Source organism: Bos taurus, chromosome 25 (genome assembly GCF_002263795.3).
Source record: "Bos taurus isolate L1 Dominette 01449 registration number 42190680 breed Hereford chromosome 25, ARS-UCD2.0, whole genome shotgun sequence".
Lineage (NCBI taxonomy): Eukaryota > Metazoa > Chordata > Mammalia > Artiodactyla > Bovidae > Bos > Bos taurus.
Window position 1 is genome coordinate 6,578,240 of NC_037352.1, and position 20,304 is coordinate 6,598,543.

The following is a 20,304-nucleotide window of genomic DNA, read 5'->3' on the forward strand; positions in this document are numbered from 1 at the left end:
AGTCTCCTCTCTCCATGCAATTTTCCAGGCAAGAATGCTGGAGTATGTTGCCATTTCCTCCTCCTGGGGATCTTCCCAACCCAGGGATTGAACCCACGTCTCTTGTGGTTCCTGTCTTAGCAGGCAGATTCTTTACCACTGAGCCACCTGGGGAGCCCTGTTATGACACATCTATGTGAAACTTCTTAGAGTTACCTCGTGAAGGTAACTCTTTTTGGAGAGTTTTGAGGAGACTATGCTCCTCTGAATGCAAAATTATATGGTGATATCCCTGGGAGAAACTTTATACAGTTGCCAGTACAAGAATGAAGCCCAAACATAGCACCATGGGGGGTGCTTTCAGGCTAGGTCCTGAAGAAACCTATGGAACTATGTGGGTGAACCTTTCTTTCTGTGAATCAACCATGCTTTCTGGTTTTAATTGATAAATATCTCATGCTCAGATGTTATTATCTGATGCTCAGGAACTTTCTCAATTAACATAAACACTTGGAACGATAGTCATTGTCACCTATTCTCAGAGTACTTTCCAGAATTCTCTCTAGCTGTTTGGCTTTATTTTTGGTTTTGCTGTGAGTTCTTGTTTAAATTCTCAGCCAGTTCTAAAATGTAACTTCTCACATTAAAGAGAAAGCCTCTTCATTGAGTGCATTATGAGACAAACACCATAAATGAGTAGTTCTTAAATTTGGGGGGAGAAGGTGGAATGTCACAGATGTCTTTGATAATCTAATTAAAAATATATATTTTTCCCTGGGAAAATGTCAGTGTCCTCACACCACACAATGCTGTACAAATGCCAGTGAGTTTATGGACCCACCTGATATCCATTCTAAACCAGCTATGGTTTAATGCATTTGAATGCATTACAGATTTTTTTTTTTTTTCATTTGGAAGGGGCAGCAAGATATGCCATCATTAAATAAACTTTTCTTTAAGAATATATTGGTGGATGGGATATATTACATTATTCAAACAGATTGTATAGTCTGGGTATCCCATACTTTCTTTCCTTTTCCGTAAACTAATTTGCTGTAGTGCAATCATCCCCTGCTTGCATTCATCCAAATATTTAACTACTGTTATTACCTTTCTAAGAAAATGAGATGTGCATTCGCATTACATTCTTGCAAAAGCATATTGCGGTCCCGAAGTGATTGACAAGCAATACAATTACCTTTGCAGGCTAGACCGACCGCCTCTGCATTAAAATGGGGCTGCACCTGTTCTATGCATGATGGTAGCTCTCTTCTCTTGTATGGGGCCATGGCTCATTTATCGAGAGCTCCATATTAGACATTATCCCCCGCCCTCCTCTCTCTTCGTTTATGTTATTTCGAGTGCACCTGTTTAGTGAGGTTTTTAAAAATGTTTGAATACATTCTTGGAAACCATCATGAGTCTTTGTAAGAGCTTGCTTGAAACCAGTTCCTGTTTAGAATAGGACCTGGGCTTCCCAGGTGGCGCTAGTGGTTAAGAACCCGCCTGCTGATGCAGGAGACATAAGAGAATGGTTTTGAACCCTGGGTGGAGAGGATCCCCTGGAGAAGGGCATGGCACCCCACTCCAGTATTCTTGCCTGGAGAATCCCACGGACACAGCAGCCTGGCAGGCTATGGTCCATAGGTTCACAAAGAGTCCGAGACGACTGAAACCACTGAGCACACACACACACGCTAGGAGGCTGGCCTCCAGCATTCTCTCAAATGTCATGTAAGACGACACGTGCAGGGTGGCGCTCTGTAGGGCAGTACGTTTTTTAGCTCTTGGACCAGCAGCCTCAGCTTCCCCTGGAACTTGTTAAAAATGCAAATCCTTAAACCCAACCTCCCCCTCCCTCTGCATCCAGCTCTGTTGATTCAGAACCTCTGGGCTGGGCGTGGGGCCCAGCCATCTGTGTTTTGATGGGCCCTCGAGGTGGTGCTGATGCCGGCTGAAGTCTGACCACTGTTGCCTGCCATAGCAATTAAAAGTTTGGGCTGTGAAGCCAATACAATACCAGCCAGGCTACAATCCCAGTTTTGTCAATACCTAGCTCTCTCTGTCTCACTTTTCTGATGTCAGAAGAGGCTATAATAGCATTATCCATCTCATAAGGGTATTTTGAGGACTCGGTGGGGTCATGATAACTAGGTCAGACCTAAAGGACAGACAGGGCTTCCCAGATGGCTCAGCAGTAAAGAACCTACCTGCCAGTAGAGGAAACACAAGAGACTTGAGTTCGATCCCTGGGTGGGGAAGATCCCCTGGAAAGGGGTGAAAATCCCATGGACAGAGGAACCTGGTAGGCTATAGTTCAAAGGGTCACAAAGAGTAGGACACGACTGAAGTCACTGAGCACGCATGCATCCCTTCCCATACTCAAATCTATATTAATATTTGGTTAAATATTATTATATTGTTCACTCTTACATCACTGTCTATCTAGCCTCTTGTACTGGAGCTTCTAAGTCAGAGTCTAGCTGTGAGGAGTTGTGTTTGTTTGGGAGATCTTAGTTCCCTGGAGAGGGACTGAACCTATACCTCCTGCAATGGAAATACTGAGTCTTAAATCCCATGAACAGAGGGGCCTAGTGGGCTGCAGTCCATGGGGTTGCTAGGAGTCAGACACGACCGAGCAACTTCACTTTCACTTTTCACTTTCATGCATTGGAGAAGGAAATGGCAACCCACTCCAGTGTTCTTGCCTGGAGAATCCCAGGGACTGGGGAGCCTGGTAGGCTGCCATCTATGGGGTCGCACAGAGTCAGAAACAACTGAAGTGACTTAGCAGCAGCCAGCAGCAACCACTGGACTTCCAGGGTATTCCCAAGGTCCAATTTTTTAATTTGATCTCCCTCCCCCTCCCCCTCTGACAGTAGTCACTGATGTTGAATAACTAGAAGAGGATTCTACCTAGAATTGCTCTGGGTCACCTCTGTCACCTCCTAATGGCCAGCCCTCCCCCTTGATGGGCAGTAGTCACTCAACAGATACTTATTTACCTCTTCAGGGTGGAAAGTGATATGTTAGCTATCAAGTGAGATATAATGTTGAGGAAGCTATTGGATACAACTTTCAGGGTGAAATGAGCCCCATTCACAAATGCCTTTCATATTTGACTGATATTTAAAATTATTGGACCAAGCGAGGATCAGAGGGTCAGAAAACGTGATGCTGGTGTTCACAGGAGGGAGGAAGAAATCCGTTTGGTGGTGGGAGATGACACTGGATAAAGCTCATAGCAATGTAATCCTTGACTAGGGCTATGACTGCAGATACCTTGGGCTTCTCAGGTAGCTCAAACAGTATAAGAGTCTGCCTGCAATGCAAGAGACCCAGTTGAATCCCTGGGTCAGGGAGATCCCCTGGAGAAGAGAATGGCAACCTACTCCAGTATTCTTGTCTGGAGAATTCCCTGGATGGAGGAGCCTGGCAGGCTATAGTCCATGGGGTCACAAAGAGTCAGACACTACTGAGAGACTGACACTTTCACCTTCTCTGCATAATCCTCCCTTGACATGGGCAGTTACTCACCTCTTTCCCCATTTTGCAGCCAAAGAAGGGGTGCTCAGGTTGCTCAGATCATTAGTTCCAGGGCCCCTAGCTGCTGACTGCTGAGGCTGTGATCCAGAGGCCCGTGTGTTTCCCGTCTAATTTGGCTCTCATATGGTGCTGTGCTTTTGGAGGAGGTTATGGGGAGATGAGGCTGTCCCAACACCAGGATCAGCATGTGCAAAAGGTGTGCCAGCATGAAGGAGCAGTCAGAGCTGCTCTGATCTGGCTGAATGATCAGCGCTGGGCGCAGTCTTGTTGGCAGAGGCCGGCCCTGCCTTCTGACCCCTGGCAGACAGTATCCTTTTATGTTGGAAGTGTTGAAAACAAAATCAAAGCCTAGCTCAGGATGCCACACACTCAGTATCTGGGATTAGGGTTTGATGCTGCTTGACAAGGGCTCTTGTGAACAGGAGCCCTTTTCGATCCAAATGAAGACAGCTGAAAGCCATGCCTACCAGCCTCCTTAGTGTGTGAAATCTCTGCACCCTGTTTAAAGACGATGGTACTTGGGGTTTAGCCCTTCAACTCGGAAAAGCTCTGAGAAGCCCATGCGGTGTTCTCCAGCAAAGCAGTGTCGCTGCCATATGTGTGTGTGCATGTGCGTGTTGTCGGTGCCTCCCTCGGCTCTCAGTGTGCTCAGCCTTCCTGTGGGTCTGCTCTGCTCCTGAAATCTGCTGAAATCCTTGGGTAATCGACATCATGTTTTCAGTTAGGACCCCAGCTCCATTCCACAGTGGGGAATATGGGTCCTTTGCCAGAATCATAAATCATCTGTAAACTCCATGGGAAGGTTGTAATAGCAACAGTTACCATTTGGAAAACATGCCTTTAGAAACTCGCATTTTTATATTTGAGACGTCTTGGGATCTTGGCAAAAGCCTGTGAGGTGTGCAGGCTATGTGGGGTCCTCACTGAACCCGTTTCAATGCTTAGGAATTGTACGTCGGTTTCCCAGGGTTACAGAGCTTCTTTCTCTGGCTGTTTCGCTCAAGGTAAACCATGAAACTTCTGGAGAAGTCCAGGATCTTTTATTTACCCCTCCTGTGAAGTCCCTTCTCTCTGGCATGACTCTGTGGACAGGGATCAGAGAGCCGCTGTGAGGCTTGGCTCGTTCAGCCATCACGTGCGGTTCTGCTCAGTCTGGATATAATTTATGTGAATCTACACACAGACATAGGCATGTACACACTGGTGACATGTGAGTACACAGACACACAGATGTGCAAACACGTATTACTACATGCATCATATGCACACTATCTACATTCATAAACATATGCACACACGTGCATTTACATGTACAAACTAACAAACATACATATACGCAAAAATCTGGGGGCTTCCTGGGTGGCCCCATGGTGAAAGAATCCACCTTTCAATGCAGGAGACTAGGGTTCGATCCCTCGATCGGGAAGATTCTCTGGAGAAGGAAATGGCAACCCACTCCAGTATTCTTGCCTGGAGAATCCCATGGACAGAGGAGCCTGGTGGGCTGCAGTCCATGGGGTCACAAGTTGGACACGACTATGCCACTGAGCAAGCATACATGCATACATGTACATGAGTCACACACATACACAAATGCCCACCTGTGTCATTGCACACATCTGTATACCTGTTCACAGACCATATAACTAGAGATAATCCCCTCCCTTTCCCATAATAGAGGGGCACATGGAATTACCAAATATTAGAGTATGAAATACTAGAGTGTGAAAGAATATAGAAGAAAATCTCTGAAATCCTTTGGATCTCAGCTCCCCTGAGATCATTCAGCTGTAATCCATATTGAAAGCGTGACATCCGTACCCCTATATTTATCAATCATATATTTTAAGCAGATGATTTGTTTTTCTGGGAAGGAGCTAGGGGTTTGGCTGAATGCAAATACGATCCTCGTATCGGCGTGGGCCACTTGAAACATGCGTGAATCCTCTCTGCATCTGCACCCCTCTGGAAAGTCCACTACCCAGCACAGCATTGCCTCCGTGTCCTGATTCTGGGCCCCCACCGAACCCCAGCTTCATTTTTTCTCAGTCTGACAGACTGCCGTTGTCTCCAGCCTCCTTAACCAGTGTGGAAACGATCCCCGGTTCCTGCGTCTCGGCTGGCCCTTGTGACCAGACTAACTTGGCCGGTGCAGGGGTTGGTGTGTGTGCATGGGGAAGCGCACTAATATGAATGTTTTTCTTTGTGTGTGCACCCTTGCAGTGTTGTTTACCAGGATGGATTTTATGGTGCAGACATTTATGTAAGTATCCATTAACATGCATGCCACCCTTGTTTCTCACCGGAGTCATTCTTTTTACAAGTTTGCTGCGATTTCTCAGCTGGGTGTCACCTATTTCCGCTTCCCGTGGGAAAGAGTCAAAGTCTCGGAGGACAGACGGCCTTCTGCTCACGGTAGCCATCGTGCTATTGAGTGAGTGGAATGAACTCCTTGATTCATTTCAGAATAAAAGAGTTGTATTTATTCAAAATAAATAAAATACTGACTTTTTTCCCCGTGTCCAATTAAAGACTTTGCTGTGAAAAGAAATTCTCTCCCAAATGCCCAATTGGGGTCTCTGTGTTTTCAGTCTAATATTTAAGATGACAGCTGTAGTTACCAGCTGTAGAGGGTGAAAAGATATTTTCATGGCTAATGTTTTTAATGTTTTCTTGTATACATTGAATTATTTATCACGACAGCCCTAGAAAGATTCCCCTCAAGTCCCTGTTTCTCTCTTTCTTTCCCCACATTGATGGTTTTAATAAGAAACATCTCCTAACAAGATATAGATCCATTTGAGCATTCAACTCTTATGTTTTTCAACCCCTGATTTCCCTCTATTTCCCCAAAACAGTTACCTGACTTAGAATTATTAGGCCTATTTAGGATTGTTTGTTAAATGGTACCACTTTATTAAGCTTCTCACTTCTAGAGAAAAGGAGGATGTTTCTCATTATGGGGCCATAATTAAATTTATCTAACTTGATCTAGAGGTAGTTATTCACTGATGGTATGATATTAGCATCAGTGTTATGAAAATGACTTGGAATAAACACAACTTAAAAGAAATGGGGGATATCTTCTAAATCACATCATTATTTTCATTATGAGTGACCTCAGATAAATTCAGTGGAATCGTATTTGTTGTTTTATAGACTAGATAACAAAGAAAAATATAGCCATATTCCTGATCAAATTGAGGCAATTTACTAGAAAATAGGAAAGATGCTAGTTATTTAATTTTCTTCCCTTTGAATTTCAAATAATTACAATTTTGAGCCAGAGTATTAATCTCCATCAATGATAAACTTGGGTTTTATTATTATTATATTAAGTATATTTATTATAATCTGTGGGTTAGGTTTTTTTTTTTTTTTTCCCTTAATAAAATGAAAGAACAACCTACCTGTCTTTTATTCACCCAGGGAACAACCAGTTTCCTTTTTGTGGGTCTACCTCCATCCACTCCTTCTCAAGTCCTCTTTTTCCAAGCTTTGAGTTTGTACCATTTTAAATAGAGAAACAGGCAGGGGCTAAAGAGTCTGGCCCTCCTCCATATCCTCAGATATCCACTGATCACAAACATCAATCTATCCCCTTCCCCTAGGGTAGCTTCTGGATGGAGCATGCATATGGAGGAAGTAAGGACTTTGTCGGTGCTTCCCTGGTGGCTCAGACAGTAAAGAATCTGCCTCCAGTTCAGTAGACACGGGTTTGATCCCCACGTCAAGAAGATCCCCTGGAAAAGGAAATGGCAACCCTCTCCATTGTTCTTGCCTGGGAAATTCCACAGATGGAGGAGCCTGGTGGGCTACAGTCCAAGGGGTTGCAAAGAATCGAACATGACTTAGCGACTAAACAGCAGCAACAAGCCCTTGAGATACAGCTACATCTCCTTTGAGATACAGCTATGTTCAAATAACTGGAAATGTCCTCCCTGCTCCCTTTTTAAAAAAAAAGAAATGATGACTAAAGAGGTTCATAAAAAGACACACAAGGTTCTATTTTTATTTAAAGGAAGTTTGTGGCTGGCTCGTTCAATCTCATTAAAAATAATGCGCAGTGAGTAGGTCTAGGGCCATCCTTAGGGGATCTGGGACATGTCTTAGACAAACTGGTCACCTCTACTGGGTCTAAATCAGTTGTTTCTTTTTTCATTTTACTGGGCAGAGTTGTAAGCTTCTGGCTTCAGTTACTTTTAAGGGAGATAATGGGAGTCTGCTCTCCACTTCTTCCTATCAGATAGTTCTGTCTTGACAGTAGATCAGAGCAACCCAGACAACAGCATGGGAACCAGGACCACTGACCTTTTGTACACACCCCACTTTCTCCAGCACATGCTCCTCTTTGTTGCCCAAGGTCCCCATCCCTCCCACATCATGGTGGAGCCCTCAGGCATCTCCCAGCCCTGCCAAAGCAAATAGCATTTGAAAGACCTGCACGGATCCCTGTAACTAGTAAGTCAGAACCTCCTCTGTAGAAATAGCTCCTCTTAAACTTTGCAGGGAAGAGAGGATTGAGGAGAGAGAGAGAGAAAAAGACAGTGATGATCATAGATACCCTGACGGACCTGGAGGCAGTGGATGTGTTATAAGATGCTGTGAGCCAGAAACGAAGGTTAAAAACCAGGGATGCTCCTTTGGGCTGAGTGCAAAGAAAAATCATCTTGCTGGGAAGCCCAGCTCTGCAGGAAAAAGGCTGCCTGCCCTGCTCTGACCCAGTGCATATGGCTACTCACCAGAGGACAGAGAGGTCTTCTAAGTCAGCAAGGAGGGTCACAGAGGTCAGTACCTGGGTCTCTTCTACCTGGGGCATAACACACACACACACACACACACTTATTTGAAAAGGTAGCAATTGAGCTTCCATAACTAGCCTATCAAACCTACACATTCAGTCATTGCTAAGTGGCACATATTTCCATAAACTCCTTTGAATTAAAAAGCAGGCCATGGAACAGAATTGTAAATCAGCTCTGTGCTGTGCTCAGTTGCTCAGCCCTCATGTCCAACTCTTTGTGACCCTATGGACTGTACCCATCAGGCTTCTCTGTCTATGGGATTTTCCAGGCAAGAATACTAGAGTGGGTTACCATGCCCTCCTCCAGGGGATGTTCCCGACTCAGAGATCTAACCTGTGTCTGCTGCACTGCAGGCAGATTCTTTACCACTGAGCCACCAGGGAAGCCCAAATCAACCATACTTTAATAGAAAAAGAAGAAAAAGTAGACTAGGTTAATGAAGAAATATAGAAATAATAGGAGAGGCAACACATGGATAGGATCAACTGTTTGAAAGTTGAAGAACCACAATCCTTGGACTTGCAAAGCAATCCATTAGATTGAAGGGTGAAGCTAGAGATCTCATAAGGCCAACCTTGATCGAGGAGCTGAAAATAAGGGTTGCTGAACCAAACTTAGCCAGGACATGTGTCTTCACCCACTCAGGGAGATAGCAAAGAATATGGAATTAGATCAAAAGATAACTATTGAAAATGGAGGAAAGGACATGATAATAGAACTAGATATAAAAAAAAGACCCGACAAGCTCTCAGTAGAAACTAGAGTAAGATAACAGAGTTCTGAGCACTAGGAGAAAGGAAAGAAAGGATAGGAAAAAGGGAGAGAGATGATACAGAATATAAATATTAACCTTACTCCCTTTTATTGAAAAAGCCCTAAGCTTCCTAACAGGACTTCTCTGGTGACTCAGTGGTAAAGAATCCGTTTGCCAATGCAGGAGACGTGGGTTAGTTCCCTGGGTCAGGAAATGGCAACCCACTCCAGTATTCTTGCCTGGAGGATCTCATGGACAGAGGAGCCTGGTGGGCTACAACCACAACAAAGCTTTCTTACACTTAATGCAACTGTGAGGCTATCTAGCAAATATGTCTGGATAAGATTCCAGGGCACTTTTGTATCATGCCTAGATCCCATTATAAAGAGGTTCTGGGTGACACCGTGACTTCTATACATTATTTCTGAATTCATGTCACTCTGCCATCCATGGATCTTCAAGAGGCAACCTCATTTCAGTGATGTTTGAGCTCAGGACAGAGGTGTCAGTAGTTTTTGGAACATGGAAAATGGAAATTCTCCAGATAAAACCCCCAAGTGTTTATTCCTGAGACTTTGCTTTCTGTGTGGGCCAGCTTGGGGGTTCTGGTCAGTCACCAGGTGGCAAGGCAACAGCTCATCCGGAAGTTAAGTGTCTCCTGTGTAAGAAACATGATATTCACACTCCACATCACCTCACTCTCTGTGCACAGGGTTCTATCAAGTGTGTTAGTTGCTCAGTCCTGTCTGATTTTTTGCAACCCCATGGACTGTAGCTCACCAGGCTCCTCTGTCCATGGGATTCTCCAGGCAAGAATACTAGAGTGGGTTGCCATGCCCTCCTCCAAGGGATCTTTCTGACTTGGGGATAAAACTTGGATCTCATGCATTGCAGGCAAATTCTTTACCATCTGTGTCCTGGTCCTAATCAAGGAGCAGTCTTATTACCCATCACCTCCATTGTTTTTTCCCCAGAGGAGGAGACATTTTCTTTCAGAAAAGAGATGAAATCTTTTGCCCAGACATCTTCACTGACACTGTGGTTTGAGCCCATGAAATGGATCAAATTGCAAAGTTCAACCCTTATGCCCTAGGCCAACAGAAAGACATCATTGCCTCCACTGAGCAAACTTGAGAATGTGGTGAAAGACAGGCAAGGAGGAGGGTGAGAAGTGAGAGGATAATGGAGAGCGTGTAAGCTGGACCGGTCACAGGGAATAATATCTGTACTTGAAATATTCAAATGACAGAGAGAGATGGGGGAACTTCTATAGGCATAGTTCCTCAGACGTAGAATTCTAAATTAAAAGGGAAGGCTCAGTAGAACTAGGAGCTTCCCTGGTTCGATTCCTGGGTCAGGAAGAACTCCTGGAGAAGGGATGGGCTAACCAATCCCATAGTCTTCATTGTTGTTTGTTTAGTTGCTCAGTCATGTCCGATTCTTTGCAATCCCATGGTCTGTAGCTTACCAGGCTCCTCTGTCCATAGAATTTTCCAAGCAAGAATACTGGAGTGGGTTGCCATTTCCTTCTCTAGGCAATCTTTCTGACCCAGGGATCGAACCTGGGTCTCATGCTTGGCAGGTGGATTCTTTACCGCTGAGCTACCAGGAAAGCTGCACACACACACACACACACACACACACACACACACACACTCATGCACATATATTTCCCCCCACCACACCTCCCTGACCAGGGATTGAACCCATGCTCCCTGCATTGGAAGTGCAGAATTTTAACCACTTGACCACAAAGAAGTTCCTTAAAATATACACACTATATGTATACACACACACACACGCCTTTATCAGGCAGGTCCCTACATCTGTTAAACTGTTCAATCACCTTGATGTCTGCCTTGGAACTGGAACACTTCACTTCCAACTAGAACCACTCACGGGAAAAAATCAGCCTCATTCACGAATCACTGGCACATCCCAAACTGCTCCCCAGTCTGTCCAAGGGTTCTGCTGAGACCTTGTGAGTATTTGGACCTGAATGAAGTGATGGTGGGTTAATGACATCCATCTTCAAAGAAGCTTTTCCAGACCCCTGCGTACTCACGCCCCCATGCTCTCACACAAACACACACACACACATGCACACAGGTAATGTTTCCAGTCACATATGTTAAAATTAGCTTTAGTAGCTTTGATCTGATTCATTGTTTCCTGAAGTACATTTGCTCTATTATTATTTGAAATTAAATTAAGAAAAAAATAAAGGCATTAAAAAGAAAAAAAGAATAATTTGTAGTCACCATAGGTCATGTTTGTTTGTTTTACATTATAGCTTTACTGAAGTATAATTGACAAATAAAATTATAAGGTATTTTTTTAAAAGGTGTTGATACAGTTACTGTCATTTTAACTGCCTCCATCATTTGGCGTCAAAGTTAAATCCTCAGGTGTGCCCAAGAAATCCAACCATGAGATAAAGAGAGAAATGAGAGAGCAAGTTAATTTGATCTCTTGGAAATGGCACCCCCCTCCAATATTCTTGCCTGGAGAATCCCATGGACAGAGGAGCCTGGTGGGCTGTGGTCCATGGGGTCGCAAAGAGTTGGACACGACTGAAGCGACTTAGCACGCATGCAATATGCTTGGAAGGGAAAAAAGCCATGAAAGTATCCTTTTTCCTTCTTTAAAAATACACGCAGATTATAACACAAATGCAATGAGGGTGGTTTGATCCCCACCCCCATCTGCTTGATACTCTCAGTTACAGAGATTCGTGGCTCAAAAATGTTCGGCATTCCTTGGTCCTTATTTTGGTTTAATGGGTCATGCTAGGTCTTAGTGACAAAAGAGAAGCAAACTTGGAAATGAAGTGCTCTGGAATTTCTGTCTGACTTATGCATTTTCTTTATTTATTTCATTTTTGCATTGAAAACATTACATTTCTGTTTCCTTATAGAGTAGTGTATCAAGAGCCTGTGTATGGCAATAAATTGCTGCAGGTATGAAATCCTGGCTGGTGGAAAAACTCATCACTATTGATTGTGGGTTTGCTGTGAAATCCTACTAACAAGACAATTCTGGGGAGGGAGGGGAGACATTCTCTAACATAGAAGGAGGGAAGACTGAACTGAATTTTCCAGTTTTGATATCAATTCTTCTAGAAGAGAGACACTCATCTTGAAATCTTTTTTCCCCCTCTTTGCTAGATTATGTGTGTATCAGAATTGAGATTGGGCTTGGCTGTTTCTTTCTTGGCTTAAAATGTATCTGGCTTCAGTGAACATAAACTCAGTGAAAAAAAATCCAAGGCTTTCATTGAACCAATTGTCTGAAAAAAATTTTAGTAATTTCCTGGAGTCAACGGGGATGGTTAAACCAAAACCCTTTTATAATTCAGCATCAAGGATCAGTATACACTGTAGCTTCTTATAAATTTATTTCACATTTTCTGCCATAACTCTCAAACCTATTTCTCACTGATGAAACAACCCCAAATGAACAAACTTGTTCAAACTTGAGGGAAGCAAAAACCAACACCTGCATTGGCATGTAGCTGGCTAAGTTCCAAATTTTGTCTATAACCAACACAAAAACTGTCAAATAAAATGAAAGAAGAATGTAAAACTAAAATGATAAGTGGGAATTTTATTACACAGGTTTCCCTTTAACCTGAGATTGTCCCTTTTGTTCAGTATTAAGTCAATTAAGAAAGTACATTTTTTTTCCAGTGAGATTAATCAAGTTTTAATAAGAAATCTAATATGAAACAAATGGGTATTTGGACTAAGGAGAGAACCAAATAATTAAAATTTCTGAGATAAGCTTTTATTTTCACCTTTTAAGAAAAGCTGGACTTCAAAAACAGCTGTATGTATTATGCAGATAAGTTAAAGAGTAGTGATTTATATGAAGGATTTTATAGTTTGCAAATAATGCTCTTGTAAGTGTCATTAGCGGAGAAGGCGATGGCCCCACTCCAGTACTCTTGCCTGGAAAATCCCATGGATGGAGGAGCCTGGTGGGCTGCAGTCCATGGAGTCGCAAAGAGTTGGACACGACTGAGTGACTTCACTTTCACTTTTCACTTTCATGCATTGGAGAAGGAAATGGCAACCCACTCCAGTGTTCTTGCCTGGAGAATCCCAGGGACAGGGGAGCCTGGTGGGCTGCCGTCTATGGGGTCACACAGAGTCGGACATGACTGAAGCGATGCAGCAGCAGCAGCAGCAGCAAGTGTCATTAGAGTGAATAAATTTTACGTATATCATTAATCCACCTGTTTTAGACAAAGTGAGATCCTTGAATATTCTCAGAAAGGAGGAAGTCCCGTGTCCCCACAGATGTACAAAAATTTCATCTCACTTCCTCAGCAGTTTGCCATTTGGATATTTGAACTTTTTTTTCCAAAAGTATGCTCTCAAGTTAAAAATGTGATTTCCATCATCAAACCACTTGGTGATGCAGTGGAGATCCACAGAGCTCATTAATACTGCTTTACAAAGTTCCACAAATGAGTAACCAGTTTCATTTCATTTAACTCAGCATCTCCCAAACCTATGTGGTCATGAAACCTTGCCTTTCCCTTGATGAAGATCCCACCAAGCACAGTTTTGAAAATGTTTCATTGGAGCATCGTTAAAGTACATAATTGATAACTTCCCCCCGTGGACCTCCAGAGGTCTTGCTAACAAAGGAAGTATTCCCAAGCCTGTGAATCAATATCTTTGATGGTTGCCTCTGGTGGTGGGGGCAGGGGTGGGAGGGGGAAATCCATAATGACCATTTAAAATACACATTTTCTATAAGATCACATGTCTATTTTGATGCCCAGCATGTGAAATTATATTTTGTGAGTAGGGAGCATAGAACTATTGTGTGCTTGTCATTCCTTTTCTTTCTTTTTCACCTTTACTTTGGTGGTGGGAAAAATCTGTCAAGGACGCATTTTTGTTTTTGTCCTAAGGTCTGGAAGGATCAGTTTTAAGGTAGACTGTGTTTTGATGACCACAAATGAAAGTGAGCACTTCTTTTTCAAACATTACCCCAGAACCTTGCTGAAGCTTTGGTTATACTCGGCAAGCTGCAAAATATGGGCAATAAAATTGATTAAAATCACCTGTTAGAAAGGCAAATTAAAGCAATTTGTAATTTTTTTAATCATTTTACAGTGTGTGCATGCATGCACCAAGTCAGTATGCAACTCTGGTTTTCCCCTTAAATGGATTCCATGCCGAAGAAGAATCGCAAAGGAAGATGATGCAGTATATAGGAGCAGAGGCGTCAAGCCATCTACCCCTTTTTCTCTGTCCAATTACTACAAATTCCAGGGATCACTTGGACCTGGGCTGTCCAGTACTGTAGCCACCAGCTCCATGTGGTGGCTTACATTTTAATTCAAATGAATTCAACATTAAATAAATTTAAAAAGCCATTTGTTGTAGCCCCCGCATTTCAAGATTTCTGTAGACATTTAGGACAAGTGGCTACCATGTTGGACAGTGCCAGTATAGAACATTTGTGTTCATCATCAAGTCTTCTGGACACCTAGGAGATCACTGACCAAGGTCAAAATCTCTCCACCGGTTCCACAGACTTTACCAAACTATGACCTTGACTCATGAATCAGGAATACTTGTAAACATACTCAAATAGCAAAGATATATGTCAGGACTTTGACCTCTTGTGCCTGTCTTACATGGAAGCCCATACTTGTTTTCTCTAAATGGTTAATACATGTGCAAATAGAGAATGGATCCTTCCCAAAGCTTCATAGACAAGCCCCTCAGTTGTTCAGAAGGATCCCAGGTGTACACTCCTCCATTTTATACCAATGCAATAAGCGCCAACCTAGTGGTCAGTGAGGGGCTGCTGCTGGCTGGGTCAGGAAAGAATCCACCTGCAATGCAGGTAGACCCAGGCTTTTTGATCCCTGGGTTGCGAAGATCCCCTGGAGAAGGAAATGGCAATTCACTCCAGTATTCTTGCCTGGAAGATCCCATGAACAGAGAAGCCTGGTGAGCTACAGTCAGTCCATGGGGTCAAAAAGAGTCGGACAGGACTTAGTGACTAAACCATCGCAGTCAGTGAGGTTCATTTTAGGTATATTCTGTTTGCACTGCCATAGTTCTCCCCACTTATCAAAATTGCTACCTACTTCCATTGACAGAAACCATTGCAGAAGTTGAGGGAGTCCTCCAGAATTCAAAGAGATTTTGCAAGTAGGATGTTGCTATAAGTCTTTCCGGGAACCAAATTTACAGTCGGCACATCGTGATTGATTGACATGGCCCTTGATGCAATGCGCTTTACAGTAACTTTTGTTTTTCAGTCTGAGAGTGACAGAAAACACACACACACACACACACACACACACACACACACACACACACACACACACACACACACACACGCGCACGCGCACGCGCATGCTCACATTCTCCACTCAGAGTTTTCAGCTGGTGGCAGCTAATGCCTCTGAGCCATCAGGAAGTCAGTGCCAGCCCCTCCCTACCTCATTAAGTTCAGTACACGTGCGTGCGTGCACACCTGTGTTTCTGCGGATGCCTGATGAAAGGCGAGGAGATGGGCAAGCTGATGAAAAGACTGGCTCCAGAAATCGGGTGAGCCGATTTCCCCTCAGCCCATCAGTCTGTACCTGGAGCTCGGTGCTCCCTGTGACAAATGCTTTGGTTTCCCAGCTCCTCGGCACATTTAATGAGTTTCTCCGTCCTAATTAGAGAACATGGTGTTTGGAACACCAGGTGGTTTCTGGCTAAGACCTCTTTTTTTTTTTTTTTTAACTTTCACATTGTTTTTCAAGGGAGACTTTTAAAAAAGTAAAAATACTGGCTCCAAATTATGCGTGATTATCTGTCAGAATGTCTTGGAGGTGTCTTCTCCAGAGTGATCCAAAGAAGGAGCTTGATTAAGGAGAAACTAGCTTTTTGGAATGCCCACGTAAGTGATAGAAAATTTGCTTTGAAAGTTGGTTATGATTGGCAAAGAGTAGAAATAAATTGCAGAGACCACTGTACCTATCACTGTTCTGATAGATGCTTCTTGCAGGTTTCTCATTCATCTGTCTTCTATGCTGTATATGGAGCCAAGAATAATGAACTGCTTTACTCAAGATACTACCATTAAATCCCCCCAACATTCAGTTATTTTGCTATTAGAAGCCCTCTGACATGGTTGTGTCCTGAATTGCCGCTTCACAGCAAGGGTGAGAACCCTTCTCCCAGAGGATCGTAGGACTATATATTCTATTTAGAACCTGAATGGCCCCCGTGTTATCAGTGGAGACTGGATCCCTTTAACTGTACTAAGATCATTCAACAGTGGTTGATGTATCACTGTGGTCTGCTGAGCAAGGAGTTCTGTTATTTTCACAGTTTGATAATCAGTGCTCCACTGAACACAGTTCCTTTCGAATATGCCCATTTGCTTGTCCTCTGCTTAATTGAACAATTGCAATTACTGGTACATACAACTAAATGTTAATTATTTTTCTCCATTTTTTTCTCTCTCCTAATGATTTCATTTACAAATTGGAAGGCTTTATCATATTTTCCACAACAAACAAATTCCCCATTTGAACCAGTGTGATATCTTGAGCTGAAAAGATAGAATTTTTAAGCAATGCTCAAGATTCCTTTTTTTTAATCATTATGTGACATTTAAAAAGCTAGAGACAATCTTCTTTCGTTGCTTTAGTGGTTGAACAACTACATATGCAAGAGACTCCTAACACAGTTTCAATCAAAGGATTATCTTATTTTTGTAAGTAAATATCAAAGACATTAACATTAATAAATATCAAAGATAGCAGGGCATTAGCTTGACCTGTATTGGATTTTTAAGGACGTAATCAAAGATGGTTTGAATAAGATGTAAGTTGATAACTGATAAACCAAGGTAAAGCATACTCACTTTGGAAAATCTGGAAAGTTCAGCAAAGTAGAAAAAGCATTTAAATAATCTCCCATAATCCTCTGCACCCCAAAATGATTACCATTAATTAACATGTAGGTACATCTCCTTCAGAGGGTCTCTGGGTTCCTGCTTACAACTGCTAATCTTTAACATCCAGCTGGGGCTGGTAGTCCACCCCACATCTTTCTCGCGTGTTTTGGTACTAAGCTTTCATTAACCTCCACTTGAGTTCGCTAGATGTGGGTCACTGCTGTTCTGCTGGGGTCTCACCATCAGGCACCCTGAGTCAGCCCCCTCTGAGTTCCTAAGCCTGCTTTCTCCTTGTGTTTTAGGGTGGTTATGCTGCATACCGCTACGCCCAGCCCACCCCTGCCACTGCCGCTGCCTACAGTGACAGGTAAGGGCTTTCCTTCTCACGCTTGACTATTACCTGGAAATGAACTTAGCTGGTGGGAGGCGAGCCTCTCGTGTGGTCTCGGTGCAAATGCATGACTGCTGGGGAAGGCAGTGCCCCAAAAGTTAGGTCTCACGGTGAAGGTCAGCACGGGGCCGCCAGGACGCAGTGACGCCTAGCTCGCTCTGATCGCTCGCCCTCTCTGCTAAGACACAAAGACGGTGGGTCCGTGCAAAGTTACTTTTCCTCTGACAGTTCCTCTGACAGCACGCCCTGCATGCACAAAATACACCCCTTGTACAACCTTCTCCTGGTCTTCTCTGTAAAATCCTGGATTCATGTAACTCATAGGACAAAAGCCAAGAGAGGATCCCACAGGGTTTACCTCAATTTTCAACACCTCAGTTCCCTTCTTTACACCTTTGTACATTCAGGAAACCATTCTCCTTTATTGCCTTTTAAGATCCTGCCTGAAGGAATATGGGCAGTGTGTCTGGCATTCATCAGGAGAGTCTTTCTTTTTGGCAATGCCCAGACCCTGTGCCTGTGAACATAAGCCAACATTTATTTGTAATGCACACCACATGTGAAGACTGGCAGCGGAAGGGACTGAAGTAGGTTTAAGAAACGCAGAAGTCAGGACTGGATGGCGGGGGGGTGAGGGCTGGGGGTTGGAGGAGCTCTATTACCCATTACCCAGGCTTAACAGATGACTCGGTTTCTGAAATGGCAAGCCACAGCTATTTTCGTATAAGTGCTTTGGAAAAAAAAAGAAAGTGTGCGTTTCCATATTGAATGCAAATTGTTGGCTCTGTTTTCAGAGGACATAAATGTGAATGTTCAGATGCTCTGCATGCACAAATGTCATGGAGGGTGCTTATTTTGGGTAATGACTCCTTTAATTTAAAACTATGTTTCATGAATAAAACAGTAATGGTAACAGTTTGCATGTGTGGCTGAGGCATGCTGGGTTCGACAGGTAAGCAGGCGGTGTCTTGGACTCGTGAATGGGGAGTGTTGGCAGACTCTGGGTCTCCCCTCGGATCTCTTGTGACTCAGTTCCTCTCTTAGTTTGCTGTGGTATGCTTTCTCTGCAGTTCCATTCCATTTCTCACAAGATGTATCCTTAGTTCTTTGTAACTACAGACTTCTTCGGAGGTATACGAAAGCAAAAGAAATTCCTGAACCCTCAATGTCACACTTTGAAAACCCCAGGCATAAAAACTCATGATCAAATAGCTCTTTGGCAAGACAGAGTTGAGATCTGTTATCTGATTGTATGCAGGTATTATTCCTATAACTTCCTATTATTCTTATAAACAGCCATCGAGAGCTCTCAAGTCTGGAGGGAGCTTCCAGAGAAACCCAAACAATTGTCAGCACACAGTTCTAAATACTTAAATTATCCAGTTACCCAATCATCCGTTGCTAGGATGCAAAATATGTTTTATGAAAGTTGCTATCTTCAATACACTTTGACACTAAATTAGGGAAATTGAGAGGGTCAAAAGAGCTAATAAAAATGATGACAGTCTTGAAATTCTCAAGATCATTCTACAAATGAAAAGGCTTAATTCTATTAAATTCTGCACACTGCATATTCACAGAGTGTCAATTGTAATGTGGTTCATCTACAACCCTTAATTATTTTTATGAAAATATCTCTCGATGCTAAATTCTCCAACACCCACTTTGTATATAATTATAATCATAGTAACTTTAGCCTGCTGCATAATTATAAGAATCTTAAACAGATTTATGTCTTTGATTTTTTTTTTTAATCTTGCTGCTTGGTATAAGTGCATCTATCCCCAAGCTGGAAAAAAGGTTAATTACAAAAATATAATTTAAATTACTTTCTTTAATATGACCAAAATAGACATTTGAAAAAAAACCAACAGTGTTTAGTACTATTCTTAGATAGAATTACTTGAGGATCTGGCCATCTCCATTTGCATTTGCCTTACAAAATAAGTTAAAATTTTGCTACTCTTGGGGGCACCATATATGCAAATATATGTATGAAATCTGTTATTTTAATATTATTAAGATTTCTCACTGGCAACCTGTCCTACTGAAAAATTGCCCTCATTCTTGGTTTGGTAAATCTTGACTAACTCTGCAATTCCCACTTTGGTGTAATAGTTTCAGTTGAAGAGACCAACTAAACCTACTCTTGTCCATATAATTGGCCTCTTGCTGTTCATTAAAGAAATTTGCACATTAGGTCTTTTTGGTTGCTGTGGAAATTGATTACTAGTCCTCTTTCACTTGCTACTTATGGAAATATTGCATCGAGAGAAATGCACACATAGATAAAATTACCAGAAAACAATCTTAAAGATTATGTTTCTGGTTTGATTTGTAAAATGTATCTATGAAACGGTGGTACTTCCGTTTATTGTTAGTAAGCAGGTAAAGAGGAGGAAGACCCTTCAAGAGAAGACACATGTTTAGGGGAAAATGTGAAATTATCAGAAGAGCTTTCCAGTCAGTTAGAGATGGCAAGAATCTAGAGTTATCTCAGGGAAGTTGTGTAATCACTTATTTTTACTCCATCACAGGATAATATCAGTAGGGAGAGACTCTTAGTACCTACTTTCTACAAGACAGGCAGGATGACAAAGAGAAAAGCTTCTTAATCCAAAGAAATGCCTTCAAAATAGGAAATAAAATCAGAAGGAACAGAGACTGTTGGGTCACACTCACTGGCTGTCAACCTGATCCAAGGAGAAACCACAACAAGCTTTCTAATCATGAGATTCACTTCTCAAACATCTTGAAAGGGAAAGAAGTTTGATGTCCCCAGTTGGTAGAATTTTACCTTTTATCAGCACAAATTAAGCCCTCATCAAATTAAAGATTCAGGGGTCTTTTGGAAAATCTTGAACTCCAGTAACCTCAGGACTGGCCAGAAGTTCGTTGATGGCCAC

The 20,304-nt window shown here is 42.7% G+C and overlaps 1 protein-coding gene across 19 annotated transcripts in view; it reads left to right on the forward strand.

Moving 5' to 3' along the window:
- Positions 1 to 20,304, forward strand: part of RBFOX1 (RNA binding fox-1 homolog 1) — a 2,433,924-nt gene that overhangs the window by 2,371,807 nt on the left and 41,813 nt on the right. For 13 of the 19 annotated variants that reach the window (XM_024984898.2, XM_024984900.2, XM_024984901.2 and 10 more), the window contains 2 exons: positions 5,749 to 5,788; positions 17,310 to 17,374. In XM_024984898.2, the coding sequence (XP_024840666.1) occupies positions 5,749 to 5,788; positions 17,310 to 17,374 (105 nt within the window). Of the gene's footprint in view, positions 1 to 5,748; positions 5,789 to 12,001; positions 12,045 to 17,309; positions 17,375 to 20,304 lie in introns of all 19 variants that reach the window. The other 6 variants (XM_059881313.1, XM_059881315.1, XM_059881316.1 and 3 more) reach the window with 1 other exon arrangement.